Raw genomic sequence first — 24,954 nt, forward strand, 5'->3', positions numbered from 1 at the left:
CATGTCGACCTAAGACTATAAATACTAAAATCGAGCACTGAACATATGTATGATAAACATCCGTTTGTAGGTTTAAAAACATATATGTTTCACAGACATAACATCAGGTAGTCTACTAATCTATTTAAAAAAAATTGAGATTGACAACCTTAATAAAGAATAAACACTGGAATAAAGAAGAGTCTTTCTTATAAGAAAATCACAAGATCCTAGTTTATTTACAAGTGTCTTCAGTAAAACAAACACAGATACAGTACATCAGGGAGGGGCATGGGAAGGGTATATAGCTTTTCTTTCAAAATGTATCTGAGTCTGTCTTTCGCGACCCCACAGCAGTTATCAAGTCACAATTTCGAGTCCAAGGCCTGACGATGCAAGTTCAAGTCCAGTCGAAGCACAAAATGCTTCTTAAAATAGTGATTGTTAAACACAAGAGTCTGATGTTTTGCCAATAAACTGGAATAATGTACTTGCTTCCCAAGGATGCCAGTTCATGATGCAGGGACTGGCATAAATAGATCTGCAGGGTCATTGGAGTATGGTTTCTGGGGTATGGGGGGTGGAATGACAACAATACCGACCGCTATCTATATCTCTACCAGCAGATGGTGTATTCCAGTCCAAATTTCATTTAAGAAAAGCTTCTTGGATAAGCTGCAAGGGTTCAGCTTATGGTGGCTGCACCAGAGAATTATCAGGTTGCAATGGAAACTCTTCCTTGTTAGTGCTGGAAAAGAGCGTTTCAAAAGGACATGAAGCAAATACAATAAATCCAGTAAATATCATCCACATGTATTAGAGCTCACTTCATATTTCACTAATTTTATAGAATTTTAATCTTAGCAATTAGGGAAAGTGGGGGCTACTTGTATTCATTGTGGAGGTCAGTTACTGGGAGGGGTTGTCATGGCCTCTGGGAACTACAGTTCTTGTTTAGTTTTTTCTTGAGGGTAAAAAAATGGTTTAAAAAAAAAAAAAAAAAGTTCTGACTTTCTGCCATTTATTCATTATACAACGACTCTACTCCCTGAAGGCAATGCAATCTCAACAATTAACCAGCCACTGTTTTTCATGAGACTCATGTACTTTGAAGGTCTCTGCAATAGGCACAGGGTTGCCAACTGGCTCCAGAATTTATGGACACTTTAAGCCAGGTCAGGTTTTTTAACTCGCCTCTAACCGCAAATTAATTGATTTTACTGAACATGTAACATGAGTGTAAATTGTGTGAGCGGCTTCAATAAAAGTGTTCAATTATTTAATTGCGGTGGCAATTCTTTCCGGAGACCATCATAACGTATTAAAATCATATTGCTTGAAATGTTATATGGTAAACAATATGTATCAAAATAGTGCAATTCTGTTGTAATAGAGAATTCTGCACTAACCCGCACTCTTTCTTGTTTAACCTTGGGGCTAAGTTTCTATTAATGTAATACTTATTTTTGCTTCGCACAGTCCCGCCTCAATCACACAAATACAGCAAATCAGCAAGCTGTATAGGTCTGATTGATGGAAAAGATCCTCACAGGAAGTAATTCTCGCCCCCAGACAGTTCTGGTCACCTTGTTACAAAAAGGATATTGCTGCTCTAAAAAGAGTGCAAAGAAGAGCAACCAGAATCATCCCGGGTTTAAAAGGCATGTCGTATGCAGACAGGCTAAAAGAATTGAATCTATTCAGTCTTGAACAAAGAAGACTACGCAGCGATCTGATTCAAACATTCAAAATCATAAACAATATAGACAATGTCGACCCAGGGGACTTTTTTGACCTGAAAAAAGAAACAAGGACCAGGGGTCACAAATGGAGATTAGATAAAGGGACATTCAGAACAGAAAATAGGAGCCACTTTTTTACACAGAGAATTGTGAGAGTCTGGAACCAGCTCCCCAGTAATGGTTGTTGAAGCTGACACCCTGGGATCCTTCAAGAAGCTGCTTGATGAGATTCTGTGATCAATAAGCTACTAACAACCAAACGAGCAAAATGGGCTGAATGGCCTCCTCTCGTTTTTGTAAACTTTCTTATGTTCTAATAGTTAGCAAAATAATTACATTCCTTTAGCGACAGCTCACGCAAATTACACTCACGTTGCATGTTCAAATTAAAATCAATTAATATGCGGTCAGAGGCGAGTTAAAAGACCTGACCTGGCTTAAAGTGTCCGTAAATTCTGGAGCCAGCTGGCAATCCTGAATGGGCATTAACATGACATCCTCATGCAGGAACACTGGAGCTTTTACATCTTCACAAACTAAACATCAAAGTACAGGCTGGGAATATGTGCAGCACAATACATTTTTTTCACTAATTGCTACAAAATAAATTAAAACTTGAAAATATAGGTTTACCAAAAATGTGTGAACCTTCTATATCAGAAAATGCAAGATCTGCATAATACAATTATTACTAGAAATATTTTATTAGATTTAACCTACATTTATTTATTTTTCATTTTTTTTAAAAATAAGTTTTTCCATGTTAGCCTGAAGCAGCTGGTACTGAGTGCAGGTAATGTAGCAACTTATCAGTCTGACAACTGTATTACAGACCGACAGACTTGGGCCTGGCCTTGGTCTTATACCCCCAGGCTGAGCTTCTCTCTTCAGCTGCTAAGCTTGCGTTCAGTGGCTGATATCCATCTCACTCTCTTCCTCCGCCTCGGCTGAGAAAGCGGAGAAGCTGATTGGCTGGCACTCCAGGTTGCGCAGGTTTACCAGGCAGGCAGTCTGCGTCGAGCTGAACTCTGGGATAGCGACAAGGAGGACATCTTGGCCGTCAGCACCTAGAGACCAAGATCCAGACACCAGGTCAGTGAACCTGCTTCGCAGCAGCACACTATTTATTTTGCCAGAGTCGAATAGTTGAGGTAAAAATAGCTGACTAGTTTTAATAAATCACGCATCTGATCCTTTCTGGTGCTCTATTTGTGAACATACTGTTTCATCAATCAATCAATCAAATTATATTGCGCCTTTCATAGTGGACCATCATCACAAAGAGCTTTACAAGATGCAGTTTTATAACACTGCTGTTTGTGAAATGCATTTTAAGGCTGCTTGGAATTTTTTTCAACTAAATTATTAAATGTTCTAAAATGTCAGTACATATTAAATGGAAGGCAACTGCACTCATCTGAAACCGCACACTTCACAATTACTTACAATTTCAATTTGACAAAACAATTTGCTACTAGAATACACTTTAAAACACACAAAAACATGACGCTGCTTCTGTTGTAAACTAACTAGGCAGTGCAACTTCTATTATGTTGTTTATCTATTTACTTTCTCATTTCCATTAACAATCAGTGGTGGTTCTGAGTTCCTTTTTTCTAATACTGAATGTTATTCTTTTTCCTCTGCATCAGGATCATCTCAAATCACATGATGCAGTCCTCTCTGCTAGACACAAAGGATCATACAGGCTTGGACAATAGAAAGTGGATTCTGATCCAGATAAAAATTAATGCAATTCAGTACTGGAGCCACAGAACCACTCAGAATGATACTTAAACTGACATGACGCAGGAAAAAACTGACATGTCAAGAGTAAAACCCATGGCGAATATCCCTTTCCCACGAACCCATCACAGTGTGTTCGTTCTCCCTCACCTATGACTCGTTTGGACTGGAAGGCCGGTGCGTTGCCACAGAAGTAGACATGAGGACACTCCTCCAGAATGAATGGGTCGCGCTGGTAGAATGGGTAGCAGCCTACACAGGACACACACAGCATCAGTCTCAATCCTACCACATACACTTTAGAAGATGCTGGAATTCCTTCTTGGTTTTACATTGTGTTTTTTTTTATTATTATTTATTTAACACCCAATTATTTTACCCTTATTTTTCTCAATTCAGAACATCAAAATATGTTGCCGGAGCAGTTCCCCATGACAGCTCAGAACAACTAAAGGGCAGTTCCCCGATCCACTGCCCAGCCACTTGCCTCTTTTGCACCTAGGAGTTCGGGCAGTCCTCCGATCCACCGCCCAGCCACTTGCCTCTTTGCACCCAGCAGTTCGATGGCATATGTAGGCAAGCTACTAGTGCTTTGAGGACAAAGGCCAGCCCTGCAGGTGTCAGCTTTCAGCTTGAACCAGGACTCAAACCTTGACTGTAGGAGTCACCCCTCACACCATGTTGTAGTGCTTTTATAAGATGAGCTACTTTGGGACCCAATTGTTTTTCAATTTTTTTGTTGTTCTTCCCAGTTTGAAATGTCCAATTTGAATAGTGCCTCACCGCTGCAACCCAGGATAAAGACCTGCTGTCAAGCCAAGCAATGGATGTTTACAACTACCGAACCCTGAAGGCAAGGGCCCAGCTTGGGGAGTCTCCACCGAATCAGTTGGGGATGTGATGAGGTAAACCATCCCCACCTACCTAACCCTGGGGGTCTCAAACCAAGATCTGCAACTCAACGCGAGCAGGATTAGAATGATCCTACCCTTCGGACATCCCAAAGCCCCTGTATCCCTCAGCACCTTACCAAGCGTGTCTGGAGCAGTGGGGGTCAAGTGGCTCAGTCTCAGGGTGCTCTCCAGGATCTCAATGTAGTCCTCCTGCCCGCTGTACTTGTAGATATCGCTCACATTCTGTCCCGACGTCCCCAGGAACCTGAGTGGAAACAACACTGGTCATAGGCAGCAGCTTTAAAAGAGGCTGCATTTCCACGATTATATAGACAGGATAATATTCCAAGGATCTAGATTGTTAACGCCTAAATGCTTCTGAGAAAGTGATGTAGAAATAATTGCACAGCCCACATTGCTGTGGCTCTTTAAAGAGCAAGTAGCAGGTTCTGAAAAATATAGCGTTACATGTCCCCACGTGTTGCTACAACTGTGTAAATAATGTACCTGTAATTTCTTTTCATTTTTAACATCCTGACAACTTATTACACTAATAAGTTTAAAGTCTGTTCCAAAGCTCTTTTCAAAATGACTGCTCTTTATTTGTTATTGCTGTGTTACCTGTTTGACAATGTGGGCAATAATCCTTATACTATGAGTGCACTAGACCGGACATTTTGAAAACAGCTTTGAAACAGACTAAGGTTATAAGTGTAAAAAGCTGTCCGGCTGTTAAAAATGAAAAGACAAAATACAGGTACGCCATTTAAACAGTTGTAGCAACACGTGAGGACGTGTAACGCTATATTTTTTGGAACCCCACTACTTACTCTTTAAAGGAGTACCCCAGAACCTTTGACATTCCATGGTAATGAAATTACCATTAAATAATTAGCCTTAACACCAAACTAATAATATGCTGCATTATAATTTTAGACTGCAGCTTGTGTGGACTATTTGTTATCATCAAGCATTTAAGATTTGGCTCAGTAGTGCTAATAGCCGACGTTCAGTATTAAATAAATAACTGATATGTTTTTACCATTTATTTTTTACTGTGGACTGTTATGTAATTAAAAATTAATACAACCAACAATAAATATACTGACTTGTATAACAGTTTCAAATTAAAAGTGCTTCATGTCAAGTAATAAGTAGAAACATTGGAAAACAACAGAAAGGAGTATTTTGTAAAAAGGAGAACATTCATTTTGCCGTTAAAGTCTTATGGCTGGTTTCACAGGCTTGGATTAGAATTAATCTTGGACACTTTAGCTGGGGTAACATTAGGTAGTCCAAGACTAGTGCTCAACAAGGGCTGTGGAACCACTGATGTATTAGCCAAAATGTTTGTCTACTTGACTTTCTACAACTTGAAAAGTTTAAATGTGTAAATGTTAAACAAAAAAAGGTTCTACATTATTGTTTTCAATAAAGAAAGAAAACACACTACTCTATTCATTACAAAAAAAAAAAAAAAAAAACACCATAAAAAAAAAAAAAGTGTCATCACCAACTGTCCTGTATGAAGGTTAAATTCATGCAAACACAGATTTCCAGCCTGGGTAAGGTCCCCCAGCCCGATGCTCACCGGAGCCCGTCGATGTCTGCCTGGAAGGGGTTGCTGACCAGCTGCAGGGTGGGGTATGCGGAGGACAGTGGGAACATGCACTGGTGTAGAGGCTGCTGGGGCAGGGTGTAGTTAGTGGGGTCAAACTCCCCAGGCATGAGGTCCACTGGAACAGAGGCCTAGAGGGGGACAAAGGAATCAAGATCGTTGAGAACAGGGATCACATAATTCAATTTGTCTTCACCAGCATAGTTCAGTCAGTCAACCGATTTTTCCGTAGAGAAACTCACCGCCAGCTGTACCAGAATCTCATCCAGCATCCGGATAGCCTCCACACTGCCGGCCTGCGTCTTCTTGGTCAGGTACTTAGCCTGCCAGGAATCAACAAGAGCGGGAGATGAGCAGAGGAGCAGGGGGCAAGCCAAGAGCATGGAGCCAGTGACAGCGAACTTTATCAGATGTGTTTTAAGCTATATTATCGCAAATACACAGTAACTGCATGTACCTACACTTTTATTATTTGTTTATTTAGCAGAAGCCTTTATCCAAGGCAACTTACAGAGACTAGGGTGGGTGAACTATGCATCAGCTGCAGTCACTTACAACTACGTCCCACCCAAAAGACGGAGCACAAGGAGGTTAAGTGACTTGCTCAGGGTCACACAATGAGTCAGTGGCTGAGGTGGGATTTGAACCGGGGACCTCCTGGTTACAAGTCCTTTTCTTTAACCACTGGACCACACAGCCTCCTACACTACACATTACACACTAGTAAGTGGCTCACTGATGCCAGTCTTTGTGATGGATTAACCCAGAATGATTCTCCCAATACAGAGGTTCAGTTTAATGCCAACACTTTATTAAACTCAGTTAACAGCAAGCAATGCAGAATGGCTAGTTACCAGTTCTGGAGATGCAGAGTGTAACAGCCTTCTCTTCTTCCTCTGATCTAACAAAGAATCAGCCTGTTTTATACCTAACTATTACATCAGTCTTCAACAATCCTCTCCTCAGTATCACTGCCCTGGTTACATCGCTCCTCAATAATGATTTCTTCATTATAAAATTTCTCACAGCTGGACATGGCACCTTCCAGTACTCCATTTCCTCTAGTCACACACACACACACACACACACACACACACACACACACATCCTGCTATTAAAGTACATTGGTACAAAAGGTTACAAGACACAGACAACCTCCATATATCATACCCAGATAAGGAATGTATTTCCTTCTCAGTAACTTTCCACTGCGGAAGGTCAAAGAAAACTGTCACCCACATCCTAATACAACCTTAAGTGATGCTAGCATAGCAACACACAAAATAGCAAACAACCTTTCATATTATAACAGTGCGAAAAAAAACTTTCCAACCCAAAGAGCTTTTTAAAGGGTACATTTATTTTATTGTGTTACATGTTCCCATGTGTTGCTACAACTGTTTACGGAAGATGTGTGCATGGTTTTAATTTTTTACGTAAACAGTTGTAGCAACACATGGGAACATGTAACAATAAAATAAAAAGGTCCTTATGTACCCTTTAAATTCACACACAAGCGCATGGATTTGACCCATAGCAGAGTAATGATGTTATTAGGTTTTTTCTTATGCTTATACCCACATTTTGTACACCAAACCTGGTACACCATTACCTACTGTAGAAAGGAGAAAAACACTATTACGCACAGTTAAATATGTGTTATTTATTGCAGATGCCATTTATGCATTGGTTTCGTTTGCATGGTATTTTTTGTTCCAGTCATTTATGAGTTCTGTTATATAAACGTTCTGTTATATGAATACATTTCAAGTTGTGTTTGTCTGAATATCTGTCCCAGCACTACCTTTCCGGTCACCCCCCCTCACCTTGTTGATGGAGTCCTTGTCCTGTGTGCTCTGACTCAGCAGATTCCCAGCCAGCAGCACCCTGGAGATTCGGGCCACCCCACTCTGCTCACCCTCGTCCCCCAGCTGCCCCGTCACCATGTCCACCAGCAGCTGCAGACCCAGGAGACAGTCCGCATTGCCACCCCCCAAACCCAGCCCCGAGGCCAGGAGCACGAACCTGAGAGGGAGAGAGAGGTAGTGTCAACTAGAAGACTTTTTTAAACTGGTTGTAGCTAACAAAATAACTTCACAAACCATGAACTTTTCCTCATTATATGGGTTTCAATGTGCCGTTTCAAAAGAAACACATCTTATAGAAAACTATACTATTTTCCCAGTTCCCAGTTTTCTTGGCTTGCCTTCCATGAAGTCTTTATTGCTTTAATTCCTCTGTAATTTCACCCCAGCAGTGTCTTTGGGGTCAAAGCACCTTACTGGCTGCAAAGTATGTCCGTCATTAGATAAAAAGTAGCTGGTTGGTTACTAGCAAGAAAGAACAAATTTCATGCTCTAGGTGAAATGACCCAGGAAGTGCAAGACCATCTGAAAGCATGTCTTGCTAACAGAGATTTGTTAAACCTACTGTGGTACAGATATCATGTTTTAAAATAAACAATCATTTTTGCTAAAAATGTGTTTCTTTCTAATCTAGTAAACTGACAGAAATATTTATGGAAGTATTTTGTTAGCTACAAACACTTTAATAGCGGTGTATCATACAGCAGACGCATTTTACGGACATAAGTCTGTCCATAATTACATCACATTTTTACATAAATCTACAGAACTGCTTCTCAAAGTTCATTCTTGATCAGTAATTATTGAGAATCATCATCTGAGGATTTATGGAGGTACAAAACACAATATTTTTACATGGTATTGACTTTATGCTATGTAGTGGCAACTGATGTTATTCCATCAATCTAATCAAGCTACCAAAACTTGTACAATGTACATAACTTAATATCAACGTACAGTAAAACATCCCCAAAATACCATTACCAAGATTTGAATCTTGTAGACAATACCGTGTTGAAATGTTTGTCTCCTGGTCTATAAAAGTTCGTTAAATAGAGATGTTATGATCTGAATGTTTGAAGTTATGGATGAATTGCAGTTAAACTCAATTCTACAGCCTGTTCACAATTTCTTAATACTTCACATTTGAACTGGATTGCTACATGATGGTTAGACACAAACATTGCTGTTTATTTATTTGTTCTTAATTTGAAACAGAATGACTTTGAATTGATGATTTTGCAATATTAACTGCCTCAAACCCACTTGGGTCCAACTGGACCAGATAAAAGACCCCCGAGATTAAGGGGTAGTTAGAAGGGTGGAGATGGAGGAAGTTTGAGCGTGGGCTGCTCAGCTATCCTCACCTGTCAGCATGGGGGCCTCTCCGTGGGGACTGTGGGGGCAGCTCGGCTCTGCAGTATTCCTCCACCATGAACTTCCCATCGTTCTTCTCAGCTCCGTAAACAGCAATCACACTTCCTAAAGGAGGGGAGGCTGGTCAGTAGCATAGGCTAGGGTTAACTTTACAGGTACAGTTTTGTAACATGTGGAGCCGGAAAAGTTGTTTTTTAGAATGATCTACAATACGGCCTTCACTCTCCTAAGATACACTAATTTGAAATGACACATAATAGCCTTTTGAAAATAGAATATCTTTTATTGACTCTACATTACTATCTTTGGGTTTTTTTCACAGCTAAAAAATGACTTTTATTCTAAATTCCTGAAATCCAAAGAGACCAGAGGCAGCTTTTGGGAATGTGTTTTTGTATTCTGCGTCAGTACATTTTCTGTGTGTAACGTAGTGGTAGTTCCCATTTCTATCTAAAGACCTTACAGTGTTTTTATTAACAGTATTAACAGTATAAAATTCCTGGACTCAAAAGGGATACTGGTTTCCTACCTCATTGCAACTTATAATACGTGTGTGTGTGTGTGTGTGTGTGTATATATATATGTATTAGGGCAGTGTTCGAAGGTTCGTTCACTAGACAGGAATTCGAAGATTGTTATAAACCTTCAAAGGTTCGTCAGACAGCATTCACGCACCGTTTTTCTTTTCCTTTCTGTTAACAGAAACCGTTTGACAGTGTGTGAATACTATTAATCACACATTAACCCTTTCGGTGCAAGGGCATTTGGAACCCTCAGTGCTGGAGGATTTTCTTGAATTTGCGACTGAAAAAGACGTTATTTCTTAACATGGTAATAAGACAAACTATATATTTTCTAAAACTAGATAAATACAAAATTCAAACTATACGACATTATTTGTGCCTGGAATAAAAGTACAGCACGTGACTGCCTTACACACACACACTATATATATATATATATATATATATATATATATATATATATATATATATATATATATATATATATATATGACACACACACACACACACACACACAGTGGTTTGCAGAAGTATTCAACCCCTTTTGCTAAATCAGCTCAGGAGCAAATAATATGTTTGAAAGGTCACAAAAGGAAGGGGGGGGGGGGGGGGGGGAACAAAAAAAAAAAAGAAGGGAGACCACATCAAAACAAGGGCAACAACTCAGGTAAGACATCCACTAAATGAATTTATCTAAATGGTAGAAGTCTCAGAAACAAAATGTTAGAACTTGAAGCTACTGCGCTAACAAGTAACTACGATGTGATAGGTATTACAGAAACTTGGTTGTCTGAGAGTGATGGAGACGAATATAATATTAGCGGGTACACACTGTATAGGAAAGACAGGCAGGACAGAAGAGGCGGAGGGGTAGCGCTATACATAAGAAATAGCCTTGAAGCCCAGGAGTTAAATCTGGACGAAGAAAACAAAGCCGAATCAGTAAGGGTCAGAATAATGGACAAAATTCAAAGGGCATAATAATAGGAGCATGCTATAGACCGCCAAATTCAGACGCTGAGCAAAATAATCTGTTATACAATGATATTAGAAATGCGTGTAGCAAAAGAGAAGCCATACTAATGGGGGATTTCAACTTCCCCCGTATAAAATGGGAGAACCCGATGGGGAGCACGACGGACGAAATTGAAATAGTGGAAATGACAAATGACTGCATCCTAACGCAATTTGTCAAGGCACTGACTAGAGGGGAGGCATGCCTTGATTTAGTCTTTTCAAATAACGAAGACAGAATAACTAAAACAGAGGTCAGAGAGCCATTGGCAAACTCAGACCACAACATGGTCTCATTTGAAGTGATTTATAAAACCCAAAAAGTAGTGACTAACACTAAGATTTACAATTTTAGAAAAGCAAAACTATGAACGTATGAAACAGAGACTAACAGAAGTAGATTGGAGTAAAATAGAGAAAACATCCACAGAAAAAGGATGGCTGTTTTTTTAAAAATGTAGTACTAGAGGCTCAAAACAATTACATCCCAAAAGTAAACAAATCTAAATCTAAAACAAAATGATAACCAAGATCATGCAACAGTCTCTTGACACAGGGGTTGTACCGACGGAAACGTAATACCGATCCACAAAAAGGGAGACAAAACCGAACCAGGTAACTACAGACCAATAAACCTGACTTCTATTATATGTAAACTTATGGAAACTATAATAAGATCCAAAATGGAAAATTACCTATATGGTAACAGTATCCTGGGAGACAGTCAGCATGGTTTTAGGAAAGGGAGATCTTGTCTAACTAACCTGCTTGATTTTTTTGAGGATGCAACATCGACAATGGATAATTACAATGCCTACGACATGGTTAATTTAGATTTCCAGAAAGCTTTTGACAAAGTCCCGCATAAAAGATTAATTCTCAAACTGAACGCAGTAGGGATTCAAGGAAATGCATGCACATGGATTAGGGAGTGGTTAACATGTAGAAAACAGAAAATACTGATTAGAGGAGAAACCTCAAAATGGAGCAAGGTAACCAGTGGTGTACCACAGGGATCAGTATTAGGTCCTCTGCTGTTCCTAATCTACATTAATGATTTAGATTCTGGTATAGTAAGCAAACTTGTTAAATTTGCAGATGAAACAAAAATAGGAGGAGTAGCAAACACTGTTGCAGAACCAAAGGTCATTCAAAATGATCTAGACAGCATTCAGAACTGGGCAGACACATGGCAAATGACATTTAATAGAGAAAAGTGTAAGGTACTGCACGCAGGCAATACAAATGTGCATTATAAATATCATATGGGAGATACTGAAATTGAAGAAGGAATCTTATGAAAAAGACCTAGGAGTTTATGTTGACTCAGAAATGTCTTCATCTAGACAATGTGGGGAAGCTATAAAAACAAGATGCTTGGATATATTGTGAGAAGTATTGAATTTAAATCAAGGGAAGTAATGTTAAAACTTTACAATGCATTAGTAAGACCTCACCTAGAATAATGTGTTCAGTTCTGGTCACCTCGTTACAAAAAGGATATTGCTGCCTAGAAAGAGTGCAAAGAAGAGCAACCAGAATTATCCCGGGTTTAAAAGGCATGTTGTATGCAGACAGGCTAAAAGAATTGAATCTATTCAGTCTTGAACAAAGAAGACTAGGCGGTGATCTGATTCAAGCATTCAAAATTCTAAAAGGTATTGACAATGTCGACCCAAGGGACTTTTTCGACCTGAAAAAAAAAACAAGGTCCAGGGGTCACAAATGGAGATTAGATAAAGGGACATTCAGAACAGAAAATAGGAGGCACTTTTTACACAGATAATTGTGAGGCTCTGGAACCAACTCCCCAGTAATGTTGAAGTATTGTTGAAGCTGACACCTTGGGATCCTTCAAGAAGCTGCTTGATGAGATTCTGGGATCAATAAGCTACTAACAACCAAAACGAGCAAGATGGGCCGAATGGCCTCCTCTCGTTTGTAAACTTTCTCATGTTCTTAAAGTGGGGGTGCTGAAAGCCACTGAACAAAACTATAACCCCTGTACATGGAAGCCATGCAAAGCCAGGGGCTGCACCCCCAGCACCCCTAGTTCCAGCGCCCCTGCTCCTATGCACTCACCAGCTGTATAGCTGGCTCATTGATTTGAGTGTCTCTCGTGGTGACACGTCTGGCAAAATTGAGCTACAACAGTATTACACTTAAAGTCGTAAATAGTGTATACAATCTATGTCAATAACTTTTACCCTTTTCCAGGGTGCTACATAAACAATGTGATTTCTACAGTAAGTAGTTGTATTTCAATTTAATACAAATTAAAGCTAGTAAGCAATGAATTACAGTGTTTTGTGGCAGACTGCAATTACCAGCCAAAATGGGAAGCTGCTCCAGATTTCCTGTAGTAGCTCATGCTAATCTCCTAAGAAGCGGTATGTTGGTTTGTGCTAATCTGTATTAATAAAATGAATAAGAAATATCCAAAACCATTTGTGTGTAATTTGTACACCAAAGTCATTTTCCGTTTCAACATTACTCTTTTCCATTTGAAGTAGTTTCATTGGTGGCGTTTACATGCATAAGTCATGACAGTTTTCCTCAACATGTTTGCCGTACTTTTCAGGAAATGCATTGCTGTGCTGTTGTGATTTAGGAAAAAAATTTGTCCGTACCAATGCAGATTACTCAATTCATAGTCATTTAGGGGAGGGGATATTTAAATGTCTGTGTCTGCTTACTAAGTAGGAATCATGAGGAGAGCTTCATGCGTTGCCATGAAGATAAAAACACTTAAACAAGAGAAATGAATTCACGTGTTGTAGCGCACTTTCTGAATTACACCACGCATTAGCTACACGTTTGTCTGGTTACCTTTCCAACACACACACACACACAAACCTCACCGTGAAGAGAAAGACCACTTGCTGCACAAATGAATATAAGCTGGAAACATTTAGACAAGACAAAGTAAAGTGTTAGTAGGACGACTATGGATTGGAGGCCATCTGCGCTGTGGAGAAGAAAAAAACCAAACCTTTTCTTTAATTTTTTAAATGGGGGGAAAACCTCTGTTCCTGGCCAGCCCAATCTCCAGACCTGAACCCCATTGAAAACCTCTGGAATGTGATCAAGAGGAAGATGGATGGTCACAAGCCATCAAACAAAGCCAAGCTGCTTGAATTTTTGCGCCAGGAGTGGCATAAAGTCACCCAACATCAATGTGAAAGACTGGTGGAGAGCATGCCAAGACGCATGAAAGCTGTGCTTGAAAATCAGGGTAATTCCGCCAAATATTGATTTCTGAACTCTTCCTAAGTTAAAACATTAGTATTGTGTTGTTTAAAAATGAATATGAACTTATTTTCTTTGCATTATTCGAGGTCTGACAACACTGCATCTTTTTTGTTATTTTGACCAGTTGTCATTTTCTGCAAATAAATGCTCTAAATGACAATATTTTTATTTGGAATTTGGGAGAAATGTTGTCAGTAGTTTATAGAATAAAACAAAAATGTTCATTTTACCCAAACACATACGTATAAATAGTAAAACCAAAGAAACTGATAATTTTGCAGTGGTCTCTTAATTTTTTCCAGAGCTGTATGTGGTGAAATCTGGTGGATGGAGCCAGTGCTGCAGCCATGTATTGGTAAGCTGACTGAAGCAAGTTGGATAATGTTGAGTTGCTCATAACGTCAGATGGCTGAAGGTGGGGACTTGCAGAGGTATAGGTTCAGCTGCTGGTACCAGGTTGTGAAACTTGCAGATCTGTAGCTGTAACTTAAGTCAGGTTGAAAGCCGGTGCTGATTCTGCTGTGATGGTAGATAAGGCAGGAGTGCTGGTTGAGGGTAGGAGAGAGTTTAACTGGGCTTCCATCGTGTCCAAACAAGTGTTGATTGGTGCAATGCTGTCTGCAAATGTCTGCAAAAAATTATTTAATTTCTTTAAATATCTCTTGAGTGATGGAAGTGACTGCAGCGCTGCCTGGAGGTGGTGTCTCAGTTTGCAGTTTGAAATCGAAATCTGATGTGTTGCTCTGTTGATACCTTGAAATCCTGCTATGTGAAGCGCTGCTGGAAGGTGCTACTGATGCTAAATCCACTGCTAGGCCCGGTTTAGATACAGAGGGCTTACTTAAAACATCCAGTGCCAGTATGATTCCTAGAAATTGCAGTGGCTAAACAGATTGTTTCCATCACTAGATCCTGAGAGATTAAAGTATTTGAGAACGGGAAAAATGGCAAACAAGGAAAGGTAGATGATGACTCTTAAAGGTCCCACACAGGCGAAGATGAACAGCTGGAATGGAGTGTAGTGTTGAAGGAACGGATATCACATAATACTGATGTTGGGTTCCAGAAAGGTAGACTCTGATAGTGAAAGAGTCCTTGGAATGAATAATAAAAAATGAGAAACCAATCTTGATTGAAAGGGGTTGAGGAAATCCATTTTTAGTTCAGAAATTTTTGAGAAAAGTACTCCAGCCGACGGTGTAGGATGATCTAGTTGAAGGGCGAGAGCAGATGCCATGTATCCTGGACTGAATCCAGGCGATTACTAAGGAGAGATTTAGTTGAATAGATGATATGATTGCAAAGCTTCCAGAGGAGTTGGATGAGCTGCAGACTTTATGATGGAATCTGGATATCTGTATCTGAGCTAACGCACCGGCCATGTTATTATGAGTATCGGGATAGTGGTGTCTTGAATAAAAAGGACTAGAAACTGAAATCCATATTAGATGACAGAGAGGCTGCATGACCAGGGACAAAGAGGACCGGGCAAGAGGGCTGAAGAGAGATACATTATACAAATGTTGGGGCAGATTTAGGAAGATTGATACAAAGTGTGCGGTGGATCATATCCCTACAGGCATTTACTTGGAGGTTGCTGCAAGATGGAGATTTGCTGCAAACCCGTTGAACTGATCGGGAACAGTCTATGAATGCATTATCCACGTTGAGGTAAGAGGCTGCTTTAAATAATATTAATAGTTCTTCAATGTCTGCTGGCAGTTCCACACATTAATTATTAGCCTTTAAAGTAAACATTTCAAACCAAGCTCCAGGTAATAATTATTTGATTGGAAAATACAGGGCTTTCTTACACAATGATACATATACTGTTGTCATACTGCCCTCTAGTGGTTATGATTAAACATGCATGAGTCCACTTCATGAAAGCAAGAGGGTAAACCACAAGAATTCGTTGTAAAACCACAATTTCGCCATGAGTAACTCCCCCCCCCCCCCCCCCCCCCCCCAAAACAAGCTGGGGATCCCGAGATGAATGAGAATTGAATCAAATAATGTCCAACCCATTATGAATTTGTCTCTCAGTCACTGAAAGAAAGTAGCAATGGATCGCTGCACCTGGGAGAGTGTATGGAAATAGTAAAACGTGATGACTGAAAAATCTACTGCCGATATGGGCATGAAGTCGAGGCTGTATTGGCATCTGCATGGCGAGAAAGTAAACAGCATTGGTAATGCTGATGAGTGATTCCAGGTGATTGTGCACCGAAGGGCATCGTTGAGAGCTGAATTAAAGCTTGCTGTCTTTAGATATTATAAAAGTGGAGAAAGATAATCTACGCTACTGGTTCTTGTAACGCAGACAGAGTAAAATGTCGGCGGCTTAAACCACCTGGGGGAGCTTACTTGAGTACTGGATTGCAATAGAAAAGAAAAGAAAATACCTTTTACGAACAGCGCTTTCAGGATTCTGTGAACGTATCGATCTTTACAAAGACGTGCTGGAAACGCACGCCAAGGAAGATTTCTCTAACGTTCAGGATACTAGAGTTGCTGCATGATCGAGTACTGTACTGCTGCAGCTGATATGGAAAGTAGGCGTTGTGCGGAGTCGAAGAGTCGCTATGTTGGTAGGATAAAACGGGATACCGGGCGGATTTCTTTAGCCATTTCATCTGATGAACTTAAATAGATGGGGCGCCATCATCAGAGATTTGTTGATTCTAGAAAGAAAATTGCTGCGGGTGAGTTTTCTTTTGTATTCCAAATCGATTTAGATGTGGGTCTGTGGCGATACATGAAACCAATAAAACACAGAACAACGAAAACAAACACAACACATAACCAGCATTAGAATCATGCTTATATAGGTGAATATAGACCGACAGATAAGATAGCCAAAGAGAAGCTCCCGCTCTGCCGACCCGGGACTGACGAATCGGCGGGGCGCAGCTCTGGAGCCAGGCTTTAAGACGGAGCTCCGGAGTGGAGGCAGAAACGCATTGCCCGAGCTAAGTGTGGCCGCTTTCATCTGGACTAACGGGAGGGGGCAGCAGTGTGGTGTAGTGGTTAGGGCTCTGGACTCTTGACTGGAGGGTCGTGGGTTCAATCCCAGATGGGGACACTGCTGCTGTACCCTTGAGCAAGGTACTTTACCTAGATTGCTCCAGTAAAAACCCAACTGTATAAATGGGTGATTGTATATGAAAATAATGTGATATCTTGTAACAATTGTAAGTCGCCCTGGATAAGGGCGTCAGCTAAGAAATAAATAATAATAATAACAATAATAATAATAGGAAATGGAGATCGTAGTGAGAGAGGGGCCCTCTCCGACACCCCCGTATATTTTTGCCTTAAGGCTGACATATAAAATATAATTTCTGCTAAGTACAAGTTTTACTACTTAGAATTTATATTTGTGCGTGTGGAACATCTAACAGTTAAATTTCATTAAAACTACAACCACCTTTTACAATACATGTTTATTTTGAATATAACCTACAATACTCTATTTTTTAATATATATGCAAGCCTGTTGTTATCTCTGCTGGACCTAGCAGCCATCAATTCCTTCATTTTGTACAAGAAATGCACCGAGGAAAATATCAGTAGGCGAGATTTCATCCTGAAGCTAGCCACAGCGCTTCACAAGAAACATTTTGATCAGAAAATTGCTACAGCAGCTCAACCTGGATTCTGTGCAGCAAGTGACACACACACACACGAGAAATCATATGTTACTTTCATTTTAGATTAAACATTACTTTTGTTTTTACAGTTTTGTATGTACATAAACCTGTTTAGACACTAGTTTCATAACACAAAAGAAACGTGTAAATGATAAGTACATATTTTCATAAAATTTAATCACGAAAAGTAAACATTTCTCCAGTTGAACTTAAAACTACACATTTCTAATTATTTATGTCTAGTCACAGTTTCGGCGAGGTTCCACAGTGCAGCCTACCTCTCGTCTCTTCTCTAGGTTTTTTTTTGTTTTGTCACGCTTACTCTGAAAACGTACATGCTCCATAGTGGGCGGGGAGGTTTTTTACACAAGGGAAAGGCAAAGAACCAAAGGAAAGGCACTGATAGATGCGTTTTTTTTCAACCATCAATGGTTATTTTATCCATCGATGGTTACAGCGATTTGATGCATTGTCCCAGCCCTACAACTTACTGTAGAAATCGATTTAATGTTTACAGAAAATGCAACAGAAACAAACTTCTGAAAACTGTAAAATCAATAGTGTTCGAAATCACAGTTCTTGCAAGTGCATTTTTAAAAATGACCATTATATTGCATATTGCATTATATTATATTGCGCATTCTCGGACTCGGTAGTTAATGAGAAATGGTGACATGGGAAAGTATGTATACTCAGAATCTTGGAAGACTAAAAATAACTGTAAGGAGTGGTTGGTTCTATGAATATTTTAGAAACTTAAAATGTATCTTTTTTGTTTTTTGTATAAAATGCAAAAGATAAAATTGTATACATGAAAAAATAGAAAACAAAACACAGCTCGTGGCTTACCTTTTCTGTATTAAAATGTACTACCAATTAATACTGCTTCTTATCTTTAATTTAGAAATTGCTTCACATTTTTCTCTTCAGTCTCACTTGGTATTATGGTATCTATGTGACATTGTTTGTTTTTACGCTTGAAATATAATTTCTCAGTTTCACTGGTGTCTGATTCTGTCTTCCACCACTTTTTTTTTGTGTGTAATAAATTATTGCAAAACCAAACAGTTTGCTTAAATATGTGGACTTTGAAATTTACTGCGTGCTAAGACAAGTTTGTGGTTTTAAAATTCTACTATAAATAAATGATTTTGGAATTACTTTAGACACAAGTAACTTACTTGGAGGATTTAAAACAGAATTGTGGCGAAAAGTACAAAAATGCGTACACACAAAAACCCCAGAAGAATGTGCCCGTGACCAGAGGGATTTCGTTGTGGAAGACAAAGGAAAGCAAAGGAAAGAAGGTACAATTTAAGCGTGCAAGTACTGTCGAGTTACTAAACATATTTTGACACGCACACACAAAAAACGCTCAAGCATTTTGGAAAGTAACCGAAAACACTAATGTCATACAGTATATAAAAACGAAAGCCCCAAAAAACATCACTCTCTTTTCTACTTTCACCTGAAGAGATCAAAAGGTATCGCCTCTCCTTCTCTGTCTATTAACAATATAAACAGAGACAGAGATCCCTGCTCCTTGCCTGTGACGAAGTTCTGCACTTCAATGGCACCCTCCAGTTTGATCCTCTGTAACTCGTCCTCCAGAATCAGCTCGTCCGATTGGCTGATGTATTTTGCTCGTGGCGGCTGAGGTAGGAGGTTGTGCTGAAACCAAGATGAAGCTTTGTTAAGTAAAACAACACATCCCCCATCCACTGCTGTACATTCACAATGACAGCTATCAGCATGATGACAAAGCTGATGACCAAGACATGCATCAACAGTAATGCAGAATCGTATAGAATAAGAATTAGCAATGAAATGTTTAATCACAATGTAATAACCAATTCACCAGATTAATGCAAAAACATAGAGCCAGACAGATGGAGACACACAAGCACCCACCCCCCATATCCCCAGAATCTGATACTCTCAAAAACTCCAGTTCAATAATGTTACTATCAATTTTAGTAAGAGTGACATACAGATAGGCAGATGAACGGACATACAGGCACCCCACTATATCCCCAGGATTCGACATTGTCAATAACTTATGGCAAACAGTGCCACGTTTCATGACAACTGGATAAGTGGTTCTCCAGATTTATGCAAACATGTGAAGTGTGACGTGCCTCCACTATATCCCCTTCACAGGGATTTATAAAACAAACGGAGGCCTCCCAAACATTGCTGTTACTGTAAAAGTAGAACAAGGTTAGTTTGGTTGAAAGGATCTTACAGCAGCGTGGCTTTCAGCTACAACTCTCAGGGTTGAGTGTCTTCCTGTGTGCTCCGGGAGGTTCTGAATATTGGATCATTTAAGCGATTCTGTTACACAATTGTGCACAAATCTTACATAGGACACAGAGCAAACTGTACCATCTCACACAACACACACACACACACACACACTCACGTACCTCCCTGCTGATCTCTCGAAGAATAGATGGCTGGAGGTCCATGTGCTTGAAGATGGTTCCCACAATGCAACATTGCTCACCCATCTGGATCTCACAGAGTTTCTTTACCGGTATGTCAGCTCCTGCAATGAAATTCTACAGTCAGACAAGAGTAACTGATTTATTTAGCCAAGAACACATAAGATTACAGGGAGGCAGGATTGAAGTCTTTAAAATCTTAAAAGGAGTTGACAAAAATAAACTTTAACCAATATTGTATGAGTTCCAAAGGACTAGTACCTTTTGAAACTTGCTAGTCCTGATGTAAACTTACTAGTCCTTATGTGAAGTGCCTAGGTTGGAATCAACAACAGTTGGGATCCCTAAAAATAGGCTTTGATTTTATTTTGCTAAAAAATAAACACTGTTATAAATTTAGATTTACATTTTTTTTTTTTTTTAACAAAGCACCTTCGTAAACGCTCATACAAATTGTTCAATCACCTGTTTGCACCTCGTTTCTGAGAGACTACTGTACTGTGTGCTGAGAAACTGACACTGATAGCTGTGTTACCTTGCCAACCATGAAGCTCAACCAGAAATTGACACCAATGACACAAATAAAATGTTTATTTTATTGTATAGTACATGTGTTGCTATTTACAAAAATGCTAGCAGACTATGAATTATTATCTACAATAATTAAATAGTCACGTACAAATGCGGTCTTCACTAAAGTCCCAATTTAAAGACAGTACGTTTCACTTTAGCCCTCGGGATGGAGTTGTTAGCTAGGTGGCTTTTTTTTTTTTTAATTAGCAGTGGGAGAAAAACGCTTCAGCAAGTACAGTAGAATCTGCCAGAACTGATGGACGCTGAATCTACTATAGATACTAATGAGAGCATAACAAATACAAAAGAAAAACTAGGGATAAACTTCGCATCCCGCGCAGAGGGAGAACGCAAACCTAAAATGCCATTAAGTGGGGTTGGCATTGCAGGGGAGATGAAGGGAGGTTTCAGTTCCGAGTGACTGTTTTCTAAGCATTACTTGTGAATGCTTATTCACCACTGCTACACCCCGTTAGAAAATTGATTTTCCTGCATTATTTTAACGCAAGACTAAACGTGAGAGTATATGTGTACATTTATTTTAAGTACTCACCCAGAGGACTACTAAGACACAGACATCAACTAGTCCACATCAGATTTAATTCGCCTCGGGCAAGCAGGAGTTTGTAACCCTGGTTCTTAGGTTCTAAGAGCCAGGGAGACAACTCTCTTGGGTTTTCTCCCAGTTTTTTTTTTCTTTTTTTCTGCATCATGAATTTCACTGTAAAAAATAGGATTTAAAGTCTTGATTCATGCTGCAGTATATAAAAAAATGTGTATGTTACTTGCTTTCTAATTACAGAGAACCAAAAATTACATTTAAGAACAAAAGAACATTTACGACCGAGGCCATTCATCCCATCTAAGCTCGTCCGGGTCCTAGTAGCTGATTGATATTAGAACTTTGTCAAGTTGTGTCTTAAAGGATCCAAGTGTTTTTGCCTCAACAACATGACTCGGTAACCCACCATACCCTCACCACTCAATTTCCAACTGTGTCCTCTGGTCCTGGTTTCTGTGCTATGCCTAATGTATTGGTTAGGGTTAACTTTGTCTGCTGCTCTTTGAACCTCTATCTGCTGTTTGAAATAAGACACTCACCCCACATCTGCTGAGCCCTCTTGGTCAGGACGGGTCTCATCTGAAGGAGCCGGGTGGCGTAGATGTGAGCGTACTGGCGGCTGAAGCTCCGCTCCCCGAGTTTGAAGCGCTCCGAGCAGTTGGTGTAGGAGGAGGGGCACACTCTGTCGAAGACCGGGCCCTCAAGGGCAGGCGGGGCCAACAACGTTGCCCCCTTCTGGGCTGTGAGGTCAGAGAACATGGCCAAACACTGGAACAATAAACTGAGGGTTAGCATCTCAATTAACTAGTGGGCTAGATTAAGATAAACTAAAAAAAACATCTCTCTCTCTAAAGTGCTGGGGCAAATGTTTGACATATACTAATAAATACTGTCTGGAATGTATCAGGAATGGAAATAAGGCTCCTACTTCATAGCAGTTTGATCCTTTCCGGATTTTACTACTAACTGGCTTATCAAGCTTGTATTAAAACCTGGAATGGGTGAAACTGCTATGCAATAGGTCTTAATTCCATCCCCTTGTATTCAGTTGCAAAAATAGATAACAATTTGTATTTTTTATATAGCATTGGCCAAAAGTTTTGCATCACCATCTAGAATTAACTAATTTTGCATAAGGTTGAATGAAACCTGCTGAATAACGTTACGTTAACATTGTAGTTTCATATACTTATTGAAAAACTGACAAATTGAAAATACTGCACTACTATTACGTCTTCCAGTATATTTTTGTGATATAATTTTGTAGTTTGTTTGATTACATGATGGTAAATAAAATATCTAATTTTTTTTTTTTAAATTGTGTCTCAATCCTAAAATCCTAGCTGATGCAAAACTTTTGGCCATAGCTGTATAAAATAATTTATGAATCCTTATATCAAAATGATATCTTGCAAAGAAAACCAATGCATACATCACATCTGAAATGAATACCCACACTTTTGCTTTCCAGCTAATTCAAAATGAAGGAATATTAGGATATTCGTTTAAATTTGAACAAATATTTAAAGATGAATGACCCATGTTTGTCTCAGTACTAAACTATTTCAGGAGATAAACATGTATTAGTGGTTTTACCAAGGGCAGGAAGGACCTGCGGGACACTTATGCAAGAGGCAGTTCTGCAGAGACTCTCACTGAACATCCAAACTGTTTAGATAGACTAAAACTGATGACACCTGCCAAACCACTGTCAACAGGGTGCAGGGACACCATGGAAGTCAGGACTGACTGACTCCACACGGCAAGTCAAGGTGTTTAAACTGTCCTGGATGAACACATTCACAATTAATTTAGGGAACTGGAGTGGAAATACAGAAATTAATTGACTGGAATGGCCTACTGCAGTTGAAACATCAGCAATTTGTTTTGGATACGGGATCACCTCTCTGAAATCGACTCGCCACAGGAAGATGTTGAGTATACTGCAGAATACAGGTCAAGGGTGCCAATGCAGGGGTGGAAATAAAGACATAGCAGTTTCACCCATTCCAGTTTTACTACAATTGATTAATCAGTGTATAGGTAACAAGATCAGGTGTGTCTTTTTAAACTAATAGTAAAAAAAGGAATGGATCAAACTGCTATGCAATAGGAGTCTTACTGCCATCCCTGCATATGGGTAACAACTGAATCAGTCATGTGAGATTAGCCCAAAAATCTAAACTACTAAAGCCAGGTGCTTCTATGTTTGTCCTGCTCCTGTATACAGTATACATTCAATGGTATTTCTGCACATAACATTGTTCGTCACCTCAGCATGCATTCGCAGATTTGACATCTGCTAGTAGGGTGTCAATATGCAGCTGGCAAAGACTGAGAGGATTCCACACCTGGGGACTCCGCTAGTGGGAGTAAGGGGTTTAGAGTTCAAACAAAAGGATTGGAAACCCTCCTGAACTACTCCAGAGGCCGGTGCAAAAGAATATGATTTGCTGCTAATACATATATAATATTATTAACAGTACCATAGTTTCGAAATCAATAAAGCATGACTGATTGCCCATAATAATTATTTAATGCGATGCTTCTGTACACCGCTTTGTTATATCTACCTATCCCAGCTGAGTATCGCGTTATTACTTACCTTTATTATCTGAGAACAGGACCACCAGGCACCCACACGTTTAGTCGCTGGTATATTTTGATGTTTCTCTCAGTCGTCCAGCAACCGTATTAATATCTCCCGCCGCCTGAAAGCAAGACAGTAACCTCTCACCCTTCACCTTGCGTACGCGTCAAGCAGTGTCGAGACGCCGCCATGTTAGTGAGGTCATATGTGAACAGTGGTCCTTTAGTAGATTAGGAAATTGGTAAATGCAAAGATTAAGTGCCAACCAACACGTAGAAAAGCGTGGCTCTTTTTCACAAGAAAATAGAATTTAGTGGTGTGTTGCCAATAGTAAAATGTTGCATTTATTTAATTCCATAGATTTCTTTTACCACGTTTCATTAACCACGGAACTCGTACATTTTAGACCAAAACAAAACGTTTTACTTTGATGGTGAATATTAGTACTGAAGCCCTGAACCTCAGATGAATAAATAAATAAATAAAAACACAGAATACACCGCGTACGCACACAGAACAGTTGTAACTACTGCATTTAAATTATTCTACAAATATACTAACTGCATAGGGTAGATATACAAATACTTTGTTCAATAAAGTAACAGTATTATATTCATGATATTGATACTGTAACGATCTGTGCATTTGTGTTGTACTGTACCTCTGTGCATGTGTGTTATGTCGTTCCCCTTGTTTGTAATTGTGTTCCCTCCCCCTCTGTATTTCCCGCCATATAACTGTCTCTGTTGCTGTTTGACCTAGCCTGCGCGCGGGTCATGTTATGTGTCTCCCCTGTGATTGGTCCCATCTGTGAGTCACTGTGTGTTCACGTGTTCAGTGTGTTCCCACTGGCCCGAAGTGTGCAGCTGAGGACCAATGGGATGTGTAAGCTTTGAATAAAGGGGCGGGCTGGGGTTATAAGAGGCGCTGAGACGTCCTGTTTTTGGGGTTGTGTCGTGGTTGCATGGTTGGAGCTGAGGGAGCTGAGGGAGCTGAGGGAGCTGAGGGAGCTGAGGGAGCTGAGGGAGCTGAGGGAGCTGAGGGAGCGACTGAGAGAAAACAGTGCTGAATAAAGCTTTTGGAATGAGAAACAAACGTGTCAGTCTCCTGTTTTCTGGCTGC

At 39.8% G+C, this 24,954-nt stretch overlaps 1 protein-coding gene across 3 annotated transcripts; it reads right to left on the reverse strand.

The window, feature by feature from the left end:
- Positions 1-951: 951 nt before the first annotated feature.
- LOC117397799 (DNA polymerase delta subunit 2) lies at positions 952-24,604 on the reverse strand. 3 transcript variants are annotated; one of them, XM_033996667.3, is made up of 12 exons: positions 24,494-24,604; positions 23,848-23,953; positions 21,782-22,010; positions 20,090-20,211; positions 19,211-19,334; positions 9,211-9,325; positions 7,805-8,003; positions 6,221-6,301; positions 5,952-6,109; positions 4,498-4,625; positions 3,618-3,719; positions 952-2,788 (listed from the first exon to the last, which is right to left on the reverse strand). In XM_033996667.3, exons 3-12 carry the CDS (start codon positions 21,999-22,001, stop codon positions 2,628-2,630), a joined length of 1,410 nt encoding a protein of 469 aa, XP_033852558.2. In that variant the 5' UTR covers positions 22,002-22,010; positions 23,848-23,953; positions 24,494-24,604; the 3' UTR covers positions 952-2,627. The 3 variants fall into 3 exon arrangements, with proteins under 3 accessions (XP_033852558.2, XP_058869496.1, XP_058869495.1); XM_059013513.1 differs by having other exon boundaries at positions 23,848-24,052; positions 24,494-24,548; XM_059013512.1 differs by lacking the exon at positions 24,494-24,604 and having other exon boundaries at positions 23,848-24,487.
- Positions 24,605-24,954: the final 350 nt, after the last annotated feature.

Source organism: Acipenser ruthenus, chromosome 46 (genome assembly GCF_902713425.1).
Source record: "Acipenser ruthenus chromosome 46, fAciRut3.2 maternal haplotype, whole genome shotgun sequence".
In the NCBI taxonomy this organism is placed as follows: domain Eukaryota; kingdom Metazoa; phylum Chordata; class Actinopteri; order Acipenseriformes; family Acipenseridae; genus Acipenser; species Acipenser ruthenus.